The sequence below is a fragment of the Etheostoma spectabile genome, chromosome 8 (assembly GCF_008692095.1).
Source record: "Etheostoma spectabile isolate EspeVRDwgs_2016 chromosome 8, UIUC_Espe_1.0, whole genome shotgun sequence".
Classification (NCBI taxonomy): Eukaryota; Metazoa; Chordata; class Actinopteri; order Perciformes; family Percidae; genus Etheostoma; species Etheostoma spectabile.
Genome location: NC_045740.1, coordinates 33,223,179 through 33,243,879, shown reverse-complemented (window position 1 = coordinate 33,243,879; position 20,701 = coordinate 33,223,179). Strand labels below are relative to the sequence as shown.

At 42.0% G+C, this 20,701-nt stretch overlaps 1 protein-coding gene and 1 long non-coding RNA gene across 8 annotated transcripts in view; one reads left to right on the top strand and one right to left on the bottom strand.

Annotated features, from left to right (window-relative positions):
* Window positions 1–20,701, top strand: part of LOC116694568 (protein NDRG4) — a 79,327-nt gene that overhangs the window by 28,368 nt on the left and 30,258 nt on the right. For 3 of the 7 annotated variants that reach the window (XM_032524345.1, XM_032524344.1, XM_032524341.1), the window contains 2 exons: window positions 12,952–13,042; window positions 16,849–17,007. In XM_032524345.1, coding sequence (XP_032380236.1) covers window positions 12,965–13,042; window positions 16,849–17,007 — 237 coding nt within the window. In that variant the 5' untranslated portion in view covers window positions 12,952–12,964. The remainder of the gene's footprint in view (window positions 1–12,951; window positions 13,043–16,848; window positions 17,008–20,701) is intronic. The other 4 variants (XM_032524346.1, XM_032524343.1, XM_032524348.1 and 1 more) reach the window with 2 other exon arrangements.
* LOC116694613 (uncharacterized) overlaps window positions 12,410–20,701 on the bottom strand; it is a 17,523-nt gene continuing 9,231 nt past the window's right edge. The window contains exons 2-3 of the long non-coding RNA XR_004333223.1: window positions 14,818–14,827; window positions 12,410–12,420 (exon numbers count right to left, since the gene is read on the bottom strand). This is a non-coding gene — a long non-coding RNA (uncharacterized LOC116694613). The remainder of the gene's footprint in view (window positions 12,421–14,817; window positions 14,828–20,701) is intronic.

Genomic DNA, 20,701 nt, shown 5'->3' with positions numbered 1-20,701 from the left:
CAGCTCCAGACTGAGCCCGGTGCCTCTGCTAAATAGTCTCAGGAAGGAACTAGTTCTGGTGGAACATGTGTACGTTCAGAAGTAGTTTTAGTCATCAACAGAAAACTTAGATTGGACAGACAGTCTAGCTAGCTGTCTGGATTTACCCTGCAGAGATCTGAGGACCGTAACCATAGTCCTCAGATTGGCAGATAGTCTAGCTAGCTGTCTGGATTTCCCTGCAGAGATCTGAGGACCAGGTAACCATATCCTCAGATTGGACAGATAGTCTAGCTGCTGTCTGGATTTACCCTGCAGAGACCTGAGGACCAGGTAACCATAGTCCTCAGATTGGACAGATAGTCTAGCTAACTGTCTGGATTTACCCTGCAGAGATCCGAGGACCAGGTAACCATAGTCCTCAGATTGGACAGATAGTCTAGCTGCTGTCTGGATTTACCCTGCAGAGACCTGAGGACCAGATAACCATAGTCCTCAGATTGGACAGATAGTCTAGCTAGCTGTCTGATTTACCCTCGAGAATCTGAGGACCAGGTAACCATAGTCCTCAGATTGGACAGATAGTCTAGCTAGCTGTCTGGATTTACCTGCAGAGACCTGAGGACCAGATACCATAGTCCGCAGATTGGACAGATAGTCTAGCTAGCTGTCTGGATTTACCCTGCAGAGACCTGAGGACCAGATAACCATAGTCCCGATTGGACAGATAGTCTAGCTAGCTGTCTGGATTTACCCTGCAGAGATCTGAGGACCAGGTAACCATAGTCCTCAGAAATCCACCAGAGGTTAGAACGCCAACACAGAGACAGAGGACGGTGACAGACATCCATTCAAAAATAAGGACATACGCCAGCGGCAACGAGACAATCCCGAAGTGGAAGGTTGAGGATATAGACTTCCCTGGCCCTGACCTGCTGCGTGCTAATTACAACAACACGTCACGTCAGGGACATAATCATCATTTCCAAAGTGAGAGGGGGCAGAATGTCAGGAGGAGGATTTTTAGGGAAATATCCTTTACCATTTGTCTCACCAAATTGAGGATTCCGACACAATTCCAAAAAGCAGCCTTATTTTAAATGGAAGTGCACACTTGCGACGGACATTGGAGACAGCCTCAGGAAGATCAACTCAAATTGCAATATCCAGTCTGAGAATTGTCTTAAGCTAGAATCACAAGGAGCCCTGGATGGGTAACGGCAGCAGTCACAGCCCAGACGGCTGAACAACAAGAGAGAGCGCCACCTACACACATTCCAACGCATGTCGGATAATCCAAGAAATGAACACTCGCCGCCCACAGACAGCGCAGCAATAAGCACTGAGCTTATTTCTGATTCAAAAGAACACAACACACAAGCATCCTAAGGATAACCTCATTATTATTTCACTTTGATAAATCCTGTTTCTACCCTCCTTGGGTTTCTTACATAATCACCTCAATGATTTACATGTCGCCTCTAGGACCATCTGTGTACATCATAGTGGTTTTCTCTAAATGTGCATTACTTTGAGAACATTGTCTCCCTAAGGCTTGTGTGGTTATTGATCCCTCAGCACAAAACTTAATTACCAAACTCATACATGATCCCACCTATACAATATGTTTATGTGCTATTAGTCACTGCATACACACACATAGTAACACAATCTTAGGAAATCTTTCTGAAATCAGCTAAACATTTATTTAATTTTAGTTTTTATTTGATTTTGGCCTTTAATTTTTTACTGACCTTTCACATTGATTGCTGATTGATTATAATATTTGAGATTGCTTTAATGATATCCAGCAGACTCAGAATAACATCCTCATTTTTGTGTCATGATCAAGGTACCGGATGAATGTAATTCAATATTCACTCTCCTTGTATGGTACGTGTTCCATGTCTGTGTTTTCAGGATTGGGTCACCCTGCTTCCCAGTATTGCACGCTCGTATGCTTGCTATCAGTTTCTCTACACTGACACACAAAGAAAACTGTTTACACCCTCCTACACCCGCTAGCTGCAGCTGATTGGACGAACGCGCCACATGGACTGTCAAAACCGACCTCAATGGCAGCTCGTTCACAAACTGTGTTATTTTCTCTTATTTGACTGTTTTTTTCCCAACTCTTTCCCTGTGCACCTCCTCTCTGTCTCCCCTCCTTCTATCCCTTATTCTAGCTGTCTTCGGCTGTCTTTTGTCTTTTTCTTCTTGCCATTCACAGTATGTCGGTAACTGCTAATGTCACACTCTCTCCTTCATGCCAGGCGGGGTAAACCCAGCTAGATCTCCCGTGGATTTGATTCTGCCCTGCAGCTCAGGCTGGAAACCTGTACATTATCTACCCGGCTTCTGTTACAAATCTGGGGGAACCAATCACAAACTGCTTAACCACCTGGCGCGCTATTGGTGCGTTTAACACATGACGTAGAGAGCGACGGCAAGCGCTTTTTGTTTAGATTCAACATAGCGGCCACCGAAGCGCAGCAACCTATTTGTGCCGTACGTCACCCAGATCGTTGGTCTGATTGGTTGAAGGACTTTCCAATTGCATCAGAGCTTGAACTATGCCCGTTGATCACACCTCTTTGATGGGAAAATACAGAGCAGACTCATTTCATCCTGTCTCATCCCCTCTTTCTGGCTATCTCATTCACTCTGACATGCTTATGTAAGACAGCTGGTTGTGAAATCATTACCGTTGCATTACACTGGCTATATTTGGTCCCATTATGCCCTTGCTGCCAGTGGAAAGACACCGGTGCTGTCCTCCTCTGCTTTAATGCCTTGTCTGGTGTCTAACTTTGCCTTTCACCCATGGTGAAGTGGTTGTTTTTTATTGTAACGAGATGTTACTTCACATGTAGTTAAGGACTTTTATGTGATTGTGTGTCTCCTTACTAGTCTTTGTACACAAGTTGTGAATTTGTGAGCATTGAAATTGTTCAGACAGCCTGTTAATAATTTTGTCTGCTGAACCCTTTATACTGCAGCAAGACGGCTCAACATGACTGTTTGAGTGGGAAGAAATTTGGCCTTTGTTCCCCAGAGGATGATTCCTAATCATTTTGGTGACTCTGGGACGTGTTTGTCTAGTAACACATCAAGTAAGATTTTCCACTCAACATACTCTTCTGTTCTTCATTTTCAAATGACAAACTTGTCGACCCCTAGGTTCCACTCAATAAACCTCCTAAAAGTATCTTAAAGACTCCCCATGATGTCCCCATAAAATTATTTAATATGTTTTTTTTTTGGGATTGCTATGAAACTCACTTTTTTGGTAGGTCAGTGTGGTGAAGAGATTTTTAGTTATAACATACGTTCCACTTCCAGGATTGTTCAGGTGTCGCGGTATATCTCCGCCACATGACCCTTTACTTCCGCTTTCTTTGAATGTATTCTAACCTCTAAGACCAGGTAAATCCAGACACTACTAACTACTCCAATCTGAGGACATATGGTCGGGTCCTAGTCTCTGCAGGGTAATCCAGACAGCTAGCTAGACTATTTCCAATCTGAGGACTATGGTTACCTGTCCTTGATCTCTGACAGGTAAATCAGACAGCTACGCTAGACTATCTGTCCAATCTGAGGACTATGGTCCTGGTCCTCAGATCTCTGCAGGTAAATCCAGACAGCTAGCTAGACTATCTGTCCATCTCAGGACTATGGTTCCTGGTCCTCAGATCTCTGCAGGGTAAATCCAGACAGCTAGCTAGACTACTGTCCAATCTGAGGACTATGGTTTCCCTGGTCCTCAGGTCTCTGCAGGGTAAATCCAGACAGCTAGCTAGACTATCTGTCCAATCTGAGGACTATGGTTACCTGGTCCTCAGATCTCTACAGGTAAATCCAGACAGCTAGCTAAGACTATCTGTCCAATCTGAGTTTTCTGTTGACGACTAAACTACTTCTGAATGTCACATGTTCCACCAAAACAACTTCCTTAACTATTTAGCAGAGGCACCGTGGCTCAGTCTGGAGCTTAGCACCACCAAGATGATATTAAGACTATTATTTGATTGGTTTAAAGAAATGCCAATGAAGCAGAGCGTGTTTTTCTCTCCCATCACAGAGTACTATGTGGACTCGCCAGACCCTCTTATACAGCGCTGTGGAAGGGGTCTAACATGTGAGACTAGAAGATTGTAAACCAACACACTTGAATTTAGAAAGTGTATAAATTAAAAACTAAATTACAGTAATATAATTTATGCCCAGTACAATATATTGGAATATATTTGAACATATTATACTGATTTTACCTCCTCCGTTCAGGAATGTGTATTGTACCTGATGAATGGATCATTGAGACATGTGGCCATCACAGTGCACTCACCAAGTGGAGAGCTAACTTCAAAGCCTCTCTTTATCCCTCAACCAACTGTGGTCAGGCAGCCAAAGTGCCAGTGGGTGAGGAGTTATTTACAGGCCTGTTTTCTTGTCCCACTCTTTCCTTAAGGAACACTGCCAAAAAATAGCCCTTTCTCTCAGAACAAGTGGCTTTTTAGTTTCTGTTTGGGAAAAATGTCTGCTTTTACAGCATTTTGTTGAGCAGACAAAATGGACCTGTCCTCTTTCTTTTCTCTTGCTCCTTGGCTTTTTTTTCCAGTTCTGCCCAGACGTACAGTTGCTATGACAACCAAGCGTAGTCTGGCTTGGAGTCAGGCTCACCTTCTCTATTTTCCCACCATCTTATGAGAGCTGGCACATAGCATGAATACTATCATTGCAAATGCATTCTCATTGTTTTAACTAATGGATTTGGTGTTACTGCTCTCCCCTCCCTGACAACCCCTGTGAATGTTATCAGCCAATACCATCCTTATCAGTTATACTACCATAGACATGAGACACCAACAGTCAAGTCAGAGTCAAGTCTGGAGTCCCCAGTCTTCGATTCAATTCCACGCACCAAAGAAGAGTCCAAGTCGAATTCATGTTGAGTCTCGAGTCCCAACTGTTAGAGTCCGGTCCAAATCTGTGTCACCAAAGAAATCCAGTCAGTTTGAGTCCCCCAGTAGAGTGTAAGAGTCCAAGCCTGAGTCAACTAAGAAGAGTTCAAATCAGTCACCATTACCAGCGTTTGAGTCCAATGCCAAGTCCAGAGTTCTAGTCATCAAGGTTGATTCTGAGCTGAAATCAATCTTTAAATATCAAAGCATATAAACTTTCTAAGAGTACAAATATGATGCTGAAAATGATTATTAGAGGGACTCTTTAAAAGACTGAAATTCGCATAGGAAGGTTGAGGTGGAGGATGGCTCAGACAAAACCTTACCTTCATCTGGGAGATGGTGTTAGCGTCATATGTTAAACCAAATGTTAATTTTGTGTTGCTTTCTTACATAATGTCAACTAATGCCATAACAGAATTTCAACCCAAACCAAATCTTTTACTAAACCTCAGTAGTTTTGTTGCCTAAACCTAACCAAGGTATATGTTGCTTTGTTTGATTGACTCCCAAGCGTTAGAAAATTGACACCAAGGGTCCTTACGGCACAAATGGCGATCGTAACCTTACAAATAGATGATTACACCTTCTAAACCTCGTAGTAGGTGTAGCAGGCCCCTTTCAACTCAAATCTATAGGCTTAGAATCTGAAATGCCCATTCAATGAGTGATACATTTAAAATGGGTGTCCCTGCTCTCCTGCTTTAATTACACACTTTGAGAACATGTTGTTCTCCATTCACACGTACTGCCATCTTGTCAAATTACACCTCATAGTTGCACCATAGTAACCTTTTCTCTTTGTGTTTGTTTTCCTCCTCCTTCAATTCATGTAGGGTTATATGACTCCTGTTGTATTGTCTTTGATAATTACTCATCTTTCACAGGGCAGGACAAATCAAAGGGCTATGCTCACATTCAGAACTTTGATATGCAGCAAACAAATATAGGCTACAATACATAAAGATATAGCAAGTAAGTTTCTTTCTACAGCACATAAGCTGACCAAGTGCAGTGAAAAAAAAGCCCTAGATATGCTTTTCAAAGACACATTGAAATATAAAACTAAAAGTAGAAAGACAACACAATGTTAGTGATTGGCCAGTTCTAAGGCAGTTTGTGAAAGGGTCACCTTATTTAATCTATTGATTTGTGTACAGATCACGTTTCTGTCATTATTTTCCTGTTTTGATTACGAATTTTTGAAGTAATGTATTTCAATGGGAAGCATATTCCATGATCACAGAACAATTTTGGCAGCATAGTATTAAAGACCAAAATCCACACAGGGAGGTTGGTTTGGGGGGGGGTGGATGGGTCCAAACACAGGACTGTCACAGGTTAGGGTGTAAAACGCAGCGCACAAGGGACCACTTAAAACCTCCTTAAAAATATGATTTGGTTATTTAAAGCCATAAAGGGACCCAGATATCAAAGCAGGTTATAGGAATCACTGGACAGGGCGGTCAGCGGCAGTATAAAAACTTTATATAAAAGGTCACCCTCCACAGCTCCCTGCCGCTCTTCTGGAAGGATAATCGAAAATGCCCCAGTGTCACAATTAAAAATCCATAAAAGACACACAAGGCATTTCTAGAAAAGAACCCTGTTAGGGTTGTCCGCGTCCCGGTAGTACTACTTAGAGGAAAACCGGTGTTTCCACACAACCACAACTATTTTCTACCTTAACGAGTCCTCTAAGTGCCTGAACTTAACTGTCGCCGCTGCATGACAGTCAATTCATGTCAGTTAAATGAACGGCAACAACCGCTGTCACAACCATGACTTACTGTGCGTTACCTGCTCACCTGAGTCACCTTTGTTGGCTAACTTAACTATTAGACCGATAAATTCGGGGGGGGGGGGCGCTCGTGCAGCGTATGGAGTAAGACGTCCTCTCCGCGAGAGCTCCTCTGCCGTTCAACTTGTATTGTTTTATTTTGCCGTCTTAAACTCAGTTTTCTCGACATCGATCATCCCGGTTTTCTGTTTCTATGTCCCTGCGTACCGTTTAAGACATGAATGTCGACTGTTTGCTAATCCCAAAGCCAAAGACATAGAAGACACGGCGCTATGCGAGGCTAGCTGAGCGGCATCGTGGTGTGCTACGTAGTGTAACCACCGCTGGTGACCAACACGCCTCTCCCATGGAGGACTTGAAAAACATCAGGAAGATACGATTCCTGCAGATATCAACACCCTTTCGAATTTACTGGTGAGAATCTAGCTTCCCCAGTCGTCTCCAACAGCCCTGGCGAACGCCCCAAATGTCAGTAGTCTAGCACAGGTATACAGACCACGACTGCTCGCTGTGGCTTGCTATGGAGACGCAATCACAGCCTACAGAAGTGAGACGCTTTCCGTCCGACAAACAATGACTTAGGGGCCGCTCAAAGGCGAACATGTTAGTTTGTAGGATTCCCGAGGAAGGAGAAAGGGAACATCCAACGTAATTTGTAAGCGCTGTCATTCCAAAGCTGTTAGGCGAGACTCACTTCCCAAAGCCGGTAATTTTTGACCGTGCCCATCGCTCGTCTACACCAGGCCAGTAGACGGATCCTCTGGTCCTTCGTATCCAGACTCCCGCACAATCATCGCCCGGGCCCACTTTCAGGAGAAAGGATATATAACGGCTCGCTCGACCAACAGTCCCTCATGTTGGTGCACATAAAGTCTGCATATTTCCAGACTATACTGCCGAGGTGATTGGAGTGCATGCGACAAGGGGATTCCGTGAACCTATAGGCAGCCCGCGCGAGCTGAATCAAGCACAGACGCTGCGTTTCCGCCAAGCTCCACTATCCATCCCACGGGCTTAGAAGATATTCACTTCCCCCGATGAAGGCATGAGTGTTCGGTCACGCGACGTGCAGCGGGACCTGAAGATGGACTAGACTACCCCCCGGTGGGGGGTGGGTGGCGTGTGCTGAAGATTTGCATGTTTGCCAATCAGGTTATGTTCTCACAGACCTTTGCACAAAGCATAAGGACAATTTCACATCACGACGGTATATTTAACATTTTAAAGGGGAGGCAATAGGAAAAATGTGTTTAGCCCCGCCCAAGATGATTGTGATTGGTTTAAAGAAATGCCAATAAACCAGAGCACCTTTTTCTCCCATCCCAGAATGCTCTGTAGACTAGCCAGACCCTCCTCCGCAGTGCTGTGGAGGAAGGTCTGGCAATGCAAGACTAGGGACAAATCAGACTCAAACAGGAAACAAAGCTAAACAAAGACACATGAAAACAAACACAACAAAATAATAACAGGATGTAAATCAAGTGAAACATCCAAGATGAGTTCAGGAATAACAGCACAAATAACAAGGAAACAGGACTCAATCAAAACATGGAGCAAGAGTTAACAAAATATAAGCCACCCAGATGTTGACGATGAGAGCTGGACGTATTGTCCTTATGTAACGGGTTTGATTTGACTGGGACCATCGATGACATCCAACATGTGACTGGGAGCGGAGCGGAGCAGCTTCCCTCTCCCCTCTCGCCTTCTGCACAGCGAGTTGCTATGGTGATGGGAATGTGCATCGCCAGGTCCTTTTCATAACGTGAGCCTTTGTGCAACTCGACAACAAACTTAATATGTAAATGTGCAACAGTCTTCGTAACAGAACAGCCTGCATGCACAATGTTCGCAGTTCTGCAGTTTGGGTTTCCTCCTGTAAGGTGAATTATTGTTCTAATAAAGAGGAATGAGTTCTAATGGAGCTGGGGGGGGGGGGGGGGGGGGGGGCGGGTGGAGTACTTCACAAACTATTTAAAGTACTAATGACACTGTGAAAATCAATGGCAAGGAAAAAGCAAGGCAGCTTTATTTGTACAGCACATTATAGCAAAAGGGCAATTCAAAGAGCTTACATAATAAAACAGCAAGTAAGGAAGTATACAATAAGAAATATACAATATACTACAATATACTGTACATTTACTCAAGTACTGTACTTAAGTCCAAATATTGATGTACTTTTCTTTTCATGCCACTTTCTACTTCTACTCTGCTACATTTCAGAGAGAAATATTTTACTTTTTACTCCTCCACATTCATCTGATAGCTTTAGTTACTAGTTACTTTAATTACTAGTTACTTTAGTTACTGGTTATTTTACACATTAGCGTGTAAGGTTTCTGAACACTAAACTCATAAATATTTATAAAATACAATGTTTTAACATCTACAGACCGACGGTTTGCTCCAGCTGACATGATTACACCATTTGACACTCTTAGCTGGTTGACAGAACAGTTTGGATCTTTTCTAGTTTCTATAACGTGATGATTTTTCTGCATTGAGTACTTTTACTTAAGTAACTTTTCCCATGCAAGACTTTTACTTCTAACAGAGTATTCTTACAGGGTGGCATTAGAACTTTTATTGAGTAAAGGATCTGAATACTTCTTCCCCCACTGGTGAAAATACTGCCTTAAAATCTTACTCAAAAGGACAGTTCACCCCCAAATCCAAAATAATGGACAAACTCGACAGAAATGAGGAAAACTGAAGACTCAGCTTGTTTAATGAACTATTTGTTCAAAAAGCTATGAAAAGTTAAGCACTGTAATTTGTAAGCGTTTTCCATGCCTGTTCCTTAGTGTAGCTTACTTAGTTTTAATCCAAACCATGATCTTTTCTTTCTAATCTTAGTCATTTGGTGCCTAATCTTAACTTCCGTTGCTGCCAAATTTTCATATTTTGTGGATTTAATGTAATTGTAGTTTCCACCGAAAGGACTGCATCTCGTGGTGCTTCGTACCCGGATCACGGTCCCTTATTCTCGGGTAACGGAACCACCAACCACTGATGTAACGGATGTCTGCATCTGGCTTCAGGAAGCTCTGAAACAGCTTAAAACACGAGCAACTGCTGCTCGGCGTCATGGAGCTCGTAGCCAGCCGGCGTCATGTGACCACCTGGAGTCACGTGACCAGCTAGCAGTCTCCGAATTTTGTATTATATCATACGTTGTGGTGTGCATACATTTTTGTACGTATTTTGCGTATGCTTCTTTCTGCGCCGTGATGCAGATGGCGGGTGTAGGTTGGAAAAAAATAAAATAGTTCCTACAAAAAATGTATCACAGCCAGGTCTGTAGATTATCTTGAGTAACCGGGTCATGTGACCCCCCTTTTCCGGAGGTGTTCGTACAGCAACTGTAAAAAAGCATTAATGTCAATCAGAAATACAGAATAGGAAATAACTTGGCTCAAATAAACATGTCAGTGATTTATTATTTTAATAAGAAGATAAATGATGATGATGGAGGAAAACACCAGAAATGCAGCTATAAAGTAAAGGGAGCAGGACGAAGAGAGGAGGTGTTGTTTGGTCCCTGTTCCCTTCGTGGCTCCGGTCCAGCGGCCTCAGAAAGGTCACATTCACCCACTTAATAAACTGGTCCCAATGGGGGGGAGAGAGCAGGAAGAGAAAAACAACATCATTAGGTTTGAATGGAATGCGTGCCTGTCTCCACGTCTATCTAGCGGTTCCTGGTGTATTTCTGGACCTCCTTCCTGGAGAGAAGAATGGGTTTACCCAGAGTTACCCCAAATGTGTTGGGTGAATATCCCACAGTTTAATTATGAATGACATTAAATGCTAAAAACTGTTACTATACTATACTGTATACTCTACTATACTGTAATAAGCCAAAGCTTCCCGTCCCCAGTGATTAACACAGCCAGGACACTTACTATTAACCCTGTGAGGTCGAAGGGCGTTTAAAAATAATAATAAAAGTAATTCATCTTTTAAAGGTACTGTATTTGACTTAATCCCCATCTGTTTCATATCAAAATGTTGGAATGAAATTTTTCAAACCTCTTGTGAAAACAAACCTACACTTGTTTTGGTGCATGAGATGAATTCACAAATGTCTTGGGTTCACAAAAGTAACGTAATTTATGAATAAAATAGTAATCAAATCTCTAAAATGAATATGTACAGTATATGTACCTCCTAGTGTTATTACCAGGCCTGCAGGCCCCTCAGCTCCACAGAGCATTTCACCATCTTTCCTCATCGTTTGGGTTTTACGGCCCACAACTTCACTGGTTTAGGTTCAGTCTCACAGCTATCTAATGCGTTATTTCCAGACATATTTCCTTTTCCAGCAGCTGTTTGCACCAACATTTAAAAAAGCCTTGGATGCATGAACAAAGCTCTCAGGTGGATTTGAGTACTTTAGAGGTATTTGCACCATTATAGACACACACACACACACACACACCCTTTGTCTTGATGCCAGTGGCACAGAGAAGTCACATATTAGCTTTGCAGTGGAGTATTACTTCAAAGATCCTTAATTCCTTCACTACTTCTTTCATTAGAACCACACTGATAGGACAGAGTCATCAGGAGAGCTCCTTACTGTAAAGTATCAATTGGTACATCCAGTCATAATAGCATGTCTGCTAATCAGTCTTCATCATCATCAATGCTTGGTTTTAATGTTTTTTTGAAATATCTGTATTGATTGCATGATCATATCACCGTATTATTCACTTCCTTGCCAGCCTCATATTAAAGCTTGGGGGGGGGGGCACAGAGTAACACTAAGCTCATTTAAAGCAGCGCTGATGATATAGAGTTACCACCTACCAAAGTCAGATTCCTTGTGTTTGTAAGTTTACTTGGCCAATAAATCTGATTCTGACTTCCTTTCTCCTAAAGGGGCGTGGCCTGGGTTGAAACATGTATGGAATTGGATGAAGCTTATATTAAAATGTATTAACATTTTATTTTGCAAACATTAGATGTTTATGCAGCTAAAAGACATATTTAGCATCACAGAGATCAGTTTTTTTAGGGCGTTCACGAACAAAAGCTGGCGTTAGCTTCTCTGTGTTGCCAGATCTCGCGAGAGTTCGGTCCTGGTCTCAAACAAAGTTCATTTTCTCCTGACGTGTCCGTCTGAAAATTTCCATTTTAGTGTCAGAATGTTCGGAAGATATGTGGCTTCTGAAGAGTGGGTCCAATTTTTACTTTGTTGCCTATGGGGCGTAAGGATGGGTTATAATCTGTGTTCTTCTCCCGTTGGAATCAACACTCTCAGGACCTGGTCTCCTAAAGAGGCGCGGCCGTGGCGGAGCCCACGTCACAAACAGACAGGAAACTACTCAGAGTTGGAGAGTTGCTAATGTTTACTGTAAAATTCTGTCCAGGGCTGATATGGATCATTTCATATAGGATGGATTTTCATTTGTAAGTAGTGTCTCTGACACTCTTCATCAGCTGCAGGGAACTACTGGAAGTGGCCTCTGGCTTTGTCTCGGTAAGGGAGTCGGATAAAAACTACTACCAGAGAGATGAGACGGAGGGCAAATGAGGATGGAGAAAGAGCAAAGGGTGGAACGAGACGGAAGGGAAGAGACAGAGAGATGGAGTGTGGGTTGATGCCATTGTCAAGGTGTTGCAAGCCCTGACGGATTTGGGTCAGTGACATCATCAGTTACATCCATCTCTCTTACTTCACATTGAAGGAGGAATTGTAGAGTGTCGGTCGAAACTGTATCTAACCAATCTGTAGCGTAATGAAAACTCCACGGAAAAAATGTCCGCTTGGAAAGGATTTACCTACAGCTCGAATCTAAAGCATCACTGGTCCTGTTTTTACTTTTCATATTCTGATAATATTGTAATGGTTTATGTTTTGTGCAGAATTCCTAATAAATCAAGTTTGCAGCAAAACTAATTCCCATCTTCTCTGTTTCCAATCAGCTCCTCATCTATCAGCTGCTCACATTATTTCCATTGAGTACAACCTTTAATCAGCGATCTGAGTCCTTCCATAATTTCACCATGTGGATTTGTGAAATTACCCCAGTGAGGACTGTTTTTCATTCCATCGAATCACAAAGGCCATCATCCCGTATCACACTGCTAGCGATGCACATGCAAATGTCTCATTTAAGGTCAAACAGAAAGTATTCTGCATAATGAAATAATGGTGTAACCCTAGATGTATGTGTGTGCATGTTGCCATGGTGATTGCAGGTTGCTGTCCAGGATGGCGGGGATGAAGGAGCAGCAGTTCACCGAGGAGAAGCCCCTGTTGCCGGAGCAGCGAGGAATGGACTCCGACATGGTCAGTCCGCCTGCTTTATTTACCGTGTGGGTGTCCTCTGTGAAACCAGCCCTCCTTCTGGGCGCTCACACGCTGTTTAGTATGTGCAGGATGAACCGTTGTGAAACTCTTGGTGTATTAAGACTGAGATGTTTGTGCTCATTAGCTGTGATGGCTCATAATTAGACAATGGGCTTGTTTACCAGCGGAGAAGGAAATTAATGAACTCCATCCAACCATGACATTGTGATAACAAGACTATGAAAAGTTGAGAGCTCATTTAAGCTGAGAGAGAGTGGTGGAGAACAAAATCCAATTCAGTTTTATAATAGGAGTTATTGCAGGACACTTCACAGACATTTTATGGATCAGAGTAGGTCTAGACCACACTCTATCATTTTCACAACACAACAATTCCCCCCATGAGCAATGCAATGCATTTGGTGCAACAGTGGCAAGGAAAAACTTCCTTTAAAGAGACAGAAACCTGGGACAGACCCCTTGGTGGGCGGCCATCTGCCGCTGCCGACTGGGACACAGAGACACAGATACACACATACGGAAATATGATTCATATTAATCAAGGCATTTGGTGTATTGGATAGGAGCAATTATAGTGACAACAAAGATAATATAACTATGACTAGAAATAACAGTAGACACTATCCAGGTGCAACCACAATCCAAGGAAATCTGCGAGGCCAGAAAACAAAAGGACTCCGGGGAAGAGGCTAAGTTAGTAACACGTAGTAATGGGACATGAATGCACACAGATGGAGAAAGAGAGGAGGAGAGGGGGGGTCAGAGTGTCAAAGGAAGTCCCCCAGTAGTCTAACCTACAGCAGCATTACTAAGAGATGGTCCAAGGCAACCCTGGGCCAGCATATGGAGGGTTGGTAGATGAATATGACATCAATGGAGAGATGCAGAGCTGAAGAGGAAAGCAAAGACAGAGACTAGGCAGTGCACGGTTACATAAAGCCACCTATTCATTATCTCAGCAACAGGCTGCCGCGGTATCGGGCTCTCCAGTGTTTGAGAGCCACTCGTTGCAGAAATGATGGAAATAGTGGAGATGTTCCGGATCAGCTTGACAGAAAAGTGCCATGAAGAGGCAAGAATCACGCCTGAAAAAACACAGCCAGTGCTCAGTGAGATGTGTTAGTTGTTACCAGACGTAAAAGTAATCTGCAGATTTTTTTGGTTTTTGTTTTGAGGGGTGACCTGCAAAATATAGCGAACAGATTTTTATTTTTATATTTTAAATGAATTTGTTGAAAGTCCGCGAAAAATCTGTGGAACATTCTGTGGAATGCTGCGTTGTGTGGCCCTGCTTATGACTCTGCCAGGCCGTGTGAATGGAGCAGGATTATTATTATTATTATTAACCAAAAGGAAAATAAGCAGCGGGAAATATTTTTAGTAAACTGAAACTAAATAAAAACTTAAACTTTCAAGAAAAACTTAAACTAAACTGACACTATATGGCCAAGTTAAAAAAAAATCAGTTTTCAGCTTGAACATAACATTACCAAAAAAACTGTGAGAACATGAATTTCTGCCAACTCTCAGTGTGACACTGAACCAGAACTGAACCAACTAGACATGAAACGGCACTGTGCACAAAGGGGTCGGACCCAGGACCCCCCCCCCCACCACCAACTATCAGAATTGTGTCTAAACTAACACAGAGATGAAGCAGTGAAGACCTCCATCCTCAGTAGAAACAAACACAGAACTAAACCTTAATCAAATATAAAGAAAATGAAATAGCAAAAACCTGAAATAGCAAACACTAAAACTAAACTAAAATGACATAAAAGTGATATTCTAACCTGTTATAATGAATGGAGAAGAACACATGTAGGTGAAGTGTGCTCCATTCTAAAAAGCCAATTATGCAAATGCTGTTGTCTTTGTAGTGGAAAGCAAACAGGCAGCGAGATGATTACTGGCCAGAACAGCTTGAAAACAACATATGGAACAAACCATAAACCAGACTGGCCCATTCTTCTGCTCCTGACGAGCGTCTCATTTCTGCAGATGAAGCGTGTTAGCCATGAGCCAGGAGACACAGTGTCTCAGCGTCTCTTCACTCTGAAGACCTTGTGATGTCCTTGGGTCAAATTTGACCCATTTTCAAAGTTTCTATTTTGGAAATATATGTATCTTTCAACCAATAATAACGCAGATGGTTCCTTACAATGCTCTTCACAAGTAAAATGAAAGATCCGTTGACTATTTTCATTGAATTATGGGAGTTTTATTCAACATTTTAGCACATTTCTGCTTTTTAAACAAAGAAATTAGGTATGATTTCATATCAATTAGGTGTGTAAAACTACAATTTGGTGTTAGTGGATAAAAAACGTAAGCACAAGTGACAAAAATGTCAGAAAAAATTACAATTACTCAAACACAAATATGAAACGGCATCAAAAAACACTGTGAAAAAAATTAAATGCAACAACAACATCTGAAAAGCCTGAAAAAAATTCAAAAGAATGTTGAATAAAAGTGTCACATTATTTTTTAAGCCGGGAGGACAACACAAGGGTTAATAGAAGTAGCCGTAAAATGTTCTGCATCAATGTGAATGACTAATTACGCTATTGATCAGCTGGGCTAGCAACAGGTCATTAGGCCCGCCTCATACCACTCGCTGCTTATGAATAAATAAATATAATAAACTAGGCCACGGACGGCGGAAGAATTATACCACACTGTAGAAATACTCCAAGAGTCAAGTAAAAGTTCTGCATGGAAAATGTAACTTAAGTTAACATATGTAAGTATCATGAGGAAAATGTACTCAAAGTATTAATAGTAGAAATACTCAATGCAGAACTCTCCTCCCATTGTAGAAAGTGTAAAGGATCCAACCAGCTGTGTGTTTAATGATATCATCATCTCAGCTCAACCTTGTAAAAAGTTTAAAAAAAAAGCAACCAAAACCTTTAAAATGTAAAAAGCAACAAACTCTCCCAAAACCAACCTCTGAAGGTGAAGCACAAATTGAGCAATTTGAAATGGGAAAAACAGAAGTTCAACTGTGAATCTCATTCTACGGACTGTGAGTGTCACTATGTCTAAGATCCTGTGCTATGGCCCTGAAAGAAACATCCAGCTGCAGCCTTTTTCTACTCTGAAACTTATATTTACAGTGTTTCCCATGTGACTTGAATGCAGCATGGTTCTGGTTTAGAGTTGCATGTTCACAGTTTCATCCAGCAGGTCTCCATCCACAGCCAGTTCCTACCAAAGGAAGGCGAGGTGCCTTCAGGTGTGAGCCTGGCTTTGAGCAGGGGCGTCAAACTCAACTTCCCAGGGGGCCACACTGGAAAAGAAAATCACATCTGAAGGGAAGGACATGTAAAGTTTATTGACAACGAAAAAGTCAAATATCTTTGAACTTGTTCTTGCATGTCTTATAAAAAGTCTTCTCACAAACAGTTTGGTTGACATAAAGCTCTAAAAAAGTCAGCAAAGACGTTTGGTAGCCTTCATAGAAAAAGTGAGTAGAAAGTGGAAAAAAGTGACAAAAAGCAACAAAAACGTCAGAATAAGTGACAAATACAGCGACAAGGCTTTGGTGGACCAAAACTCATTGTGACCCTAAATTGATCTGGGTGGGGCTAGATGTGGCCCGCGGGCCTTAGGTTTGACACCCCTGGCTTTGAGGCTCCCTGTGTGCATCCTCGAAGACCTCCATAAGCATTGCATCAGAAAATGAATGCTGTATGATATTCATTGACTTTATGTTGCTGCTCTGTCTCCCCCGGTTGTTACCCAATAACCACCTTGTGTTTGTTGTTTTCGCCACACAGCAGGATAAAGGAGGGGAGGCGTCAGGGGGGTTACCGCGCCCCGCCAGCCCCGCGCCCCTTAACCCCCCTCCTCCCCCCAGCCGCCCCACTCACCGCTGGCATGTCATGGCACGGCACTGGCTCCGCCAGACCCGCCGTCGGACCAGCGGGGTCCTCCCGGTAACTACCAGAACCAGCAGAAGCATCTTGACTGCCAGCACACTGAATCAAACGCACACACACACACACACACACACACACACACACACACACACACACACAACATGGACACACAGCTCAGAGAATGAACTGGGTGCAGCTGAGCAGTTATAGTAAAATAGGAAGGAATAATAATTATAATAGCATTAAAAATAACTATTAATAGCCCCTTTACAAACAATAGTTTACAAAGTGCTTTGACAGAAGAAAAAACAGCAAATACACAAAGACACATACAGTATACACACATCATTGTAACAGAGAAAAAAGAAGATGGAACACCTTTAAAAGACAGTAAAAAGGACAAAAGACACATGTTATTTATTACAAAATTAAATTAAAAGGGGGGATAGAGTGGGAAAATAACGATTATAAAAAGACGATAAAAGATGACATCACATCAAAGCAAGCCTGTATAAGACCATGCTATTCACCCCCGCATGGCCAATGGTAACTGATGCTAATCACTGCTAGGAAACACCCACCATGTGCACAAAATGTTTCCGCATACACACATATTACTATTGTAAAACATAACTGTGTGACTTGCAGCGGTGGAACAAGCAGTCAAGAAGAATTCAAAATGGACTTAAAAATAGTAACTAGCAATACTCTTTGTATTTGACATGAGAGAGGGAAGAAACACATCACTGCAGCAACACACACTTCTCAGCACCCTGTGTGTGTGTGTGTGCAGCCTTCCATAACACACAGCCGGTAGGGTCACCGGGACAGACTGGGCTCTGGACCAGGACTCACCTTCTTTATGCATTCATTTTTAATCTCTCTCAGAGACGTTCTCTAGTACACAATGGGGCGTTTCGATTAGATTTGATATGGTGATTTTAAAAAAAAAACACCTTATAACACTTCAAATAAGTTCTATAGGCTGACATTAAATATTGTTGAGTATGAAACGACAATAAAGTCCAAATGCTTATAAATGGTAGCCTAGCAATCACCGCATTGCAGCGTCATATTTTAATTTAATCTGTTGATTTCTATGCTCCATTCTGTCCCTATCATGTTACCAATGGGGAAATTGACTCCCGTAAGTCCAGAAAAATTCCCCCTCTAATCAAGACTACAGGACCCACATCCAGTATGATGGCAGACGGCAGGGCTGCTATGTCAACATGCTTTTTAAAAGTAGAGTTAAAAAATATAAAATGTTGCTCTGTGTCATTTCTTTAAGACCACTTTAAACACACTTAATGAAACACTCACACACACATTATTCCACTGTACTGCTGCCATGTAGACACGTGTGGTCTTCAACAGGGGTCCTCAGCATATTATTTCTAAAGATATATCTTTCGTTAATTTAAACTTTCTGGGCTATAGCTAAGGAAGCCATCCACAGATAGAACTGTTCCACATTTTAACAAAACCAGTGTCCTACCCAATTTGGCTGGAAAACTAAATAACTTTAAAGTCAAGCGAGTTAAGGTCTTTTGCCTTTGTAGGGCAATGGAGGCTTTGATTTTGAACACACGCCAAAAGAATACACGCACCACAAGAATACATGCCACACGTTTAAGCCAGTACACGTTGCAGGTCCACGGTGCTCTCCCCTCTCACTGAGCTCAGCACATCCTCTACATGCAGCATCCCAGGGCGGGGGAAGATTGCCACCTGCTGGTCCGACCACCATACAGTCAACTCTCATTTTGATTCCCTACTGAACACTATGATCCATCTGCATGGCATCCACAGGGACTGAAGTTGCCCGGTCAGTTGCACATTTTCTGTTGAGATCCCTTGTATGGGAGTTCTCCCACTCTGGTGATGATACAGCAGCATATTGGATAAGTTATCAGATCCTTAGGGCTGGGCCATACATCGATATTATATCAACATTGACATATGAGATTATATATCGTCGGGAGACACTGCAGACAAAACCCTCCTTTTTTCAATTTTGAGTTTTTGGGCTATTTTACTTCCATAGCATCTCTTCTTTCAGACTATTCGGGGAAAAAAACATCCAAAATACACATTTAGATGTTTATTTTAACCAACTTTGCCTATTTGGGCCTTATTTATGTAACATTGTATTCCTAAAAACGTGGCAAAAATAGTTTTTTTAATGGTTGTTAACGCCATATTCTGATTATGGAGTGCCCCCTGTATTTTAACATGGGGGGTGTATGCTTATGCCCCTGTATTTTAACATGGGGGGTGTATACTTATGCCCCTGTATTTTAATATAGGGGGTGTATACTTATGCCCCTGTATTTTAATATAGGGGGGTGATACTTATGCACCTGTATTTAATATAGGGGTGTGTATCTTATGCCCCTGTATTTTAACATAGGGGGTGTATACTTATGCCCCTGTATTTTAACATAGGGGGGTGTACTTTTTGCCCCTGTATTTTAACATAGGGGGGTGTATACTTATGCCCCCTGTATTTTACAGGGGGGGGGTTATATTTATGCCCCCTTATTTTAACATAGGGGGTGTATACTTAGCCCTGTATTTACATAGGGGGGTGTATCTTATGCCCCTGTATTTTAACATAGGGGGTGTTATACTTATGTCCCCTGTATTTTTACAGGGGGGGGGGGTATATTTATGCCCCCTGTATTTTTACTCGGGCGGGGGGTATATTTATGCCCCCTCTACTTTAAGGAAGAACATTTATTTATTTATGAAACATTATTCATTCACAAGGAAGATTGGTGTCTTTAAAGGTTGGATGTTTCCTCATTTTTTGAATTAAGGCATTAAGATCAATATCCAAAAGATGATTTTTTTATTCCTCTTTTTAGTCAACTTTAGCATGGATTCATAAAGTTATGAGCAGCACTGTAAATCAGGCTCTGAATGAGATCTGAACAAACCCTTCTCTAAGAACCTTCAGAATATAGTTTGGAGTATCTAAAAAGATAACATTTTCTGTTTTATTGTTGAAAAATGGGATTGTCAAGCAGACATTTATAATAATACATTGATACTTGGCGTCTGAGTATCGATACAGTATTCTCCAAGATCTCATTGTGGAAATATTTTGAGAAAGCACCGATTATTAACCCAACAATATAGCTGCAATATCAAAATCACTGTATTCTTTTCCAAAAATATTGGGATATTTGATTTTCTCCATATCGCCCAGCCCTTTGGGTCATTCAGTATTATTTGACATCTATTCTCCCCATAGGGCAGCTTCAGGTCCTGTTGTTCTCTCTCTCTTTAGGTGTGTCCCTGATCTGACTTTGTTCACTCTGGAGTGCCACTCCTGTCCTTTCTTTTTCCAGTCATCACTGCTAATCACTTCAAACGTGACTGTCTTCACTCTTTTCCCCCTTTCTTAATCCACCGCTATTCCTTTTCTTTTCTTTTTTACTTTGTAGTTCTGTACAGTATCCATCTTTAATCCTGTCATACTTTCTTTCAGCAATATCACAAATAATAGTACGTTCTATTTGTGCATGTGTCACAGAGGAGTGATAACTGTGTGACGGTTCTGACTGGTGGTGTCTAACCTCATGTGCATGTCCTTTATTTTAATCTTCATCGATTTCCAGATGTTCCTGCTCTGTTCTAAGTTTTTACAAAGGCAGCAGAGCAGGAATTAGATCTTAAAGGGTAACTACCGTTTTTGTCAACCCGGACCCTATGTTCCCATGTTCTGTGTCTAAGTGACTGATGG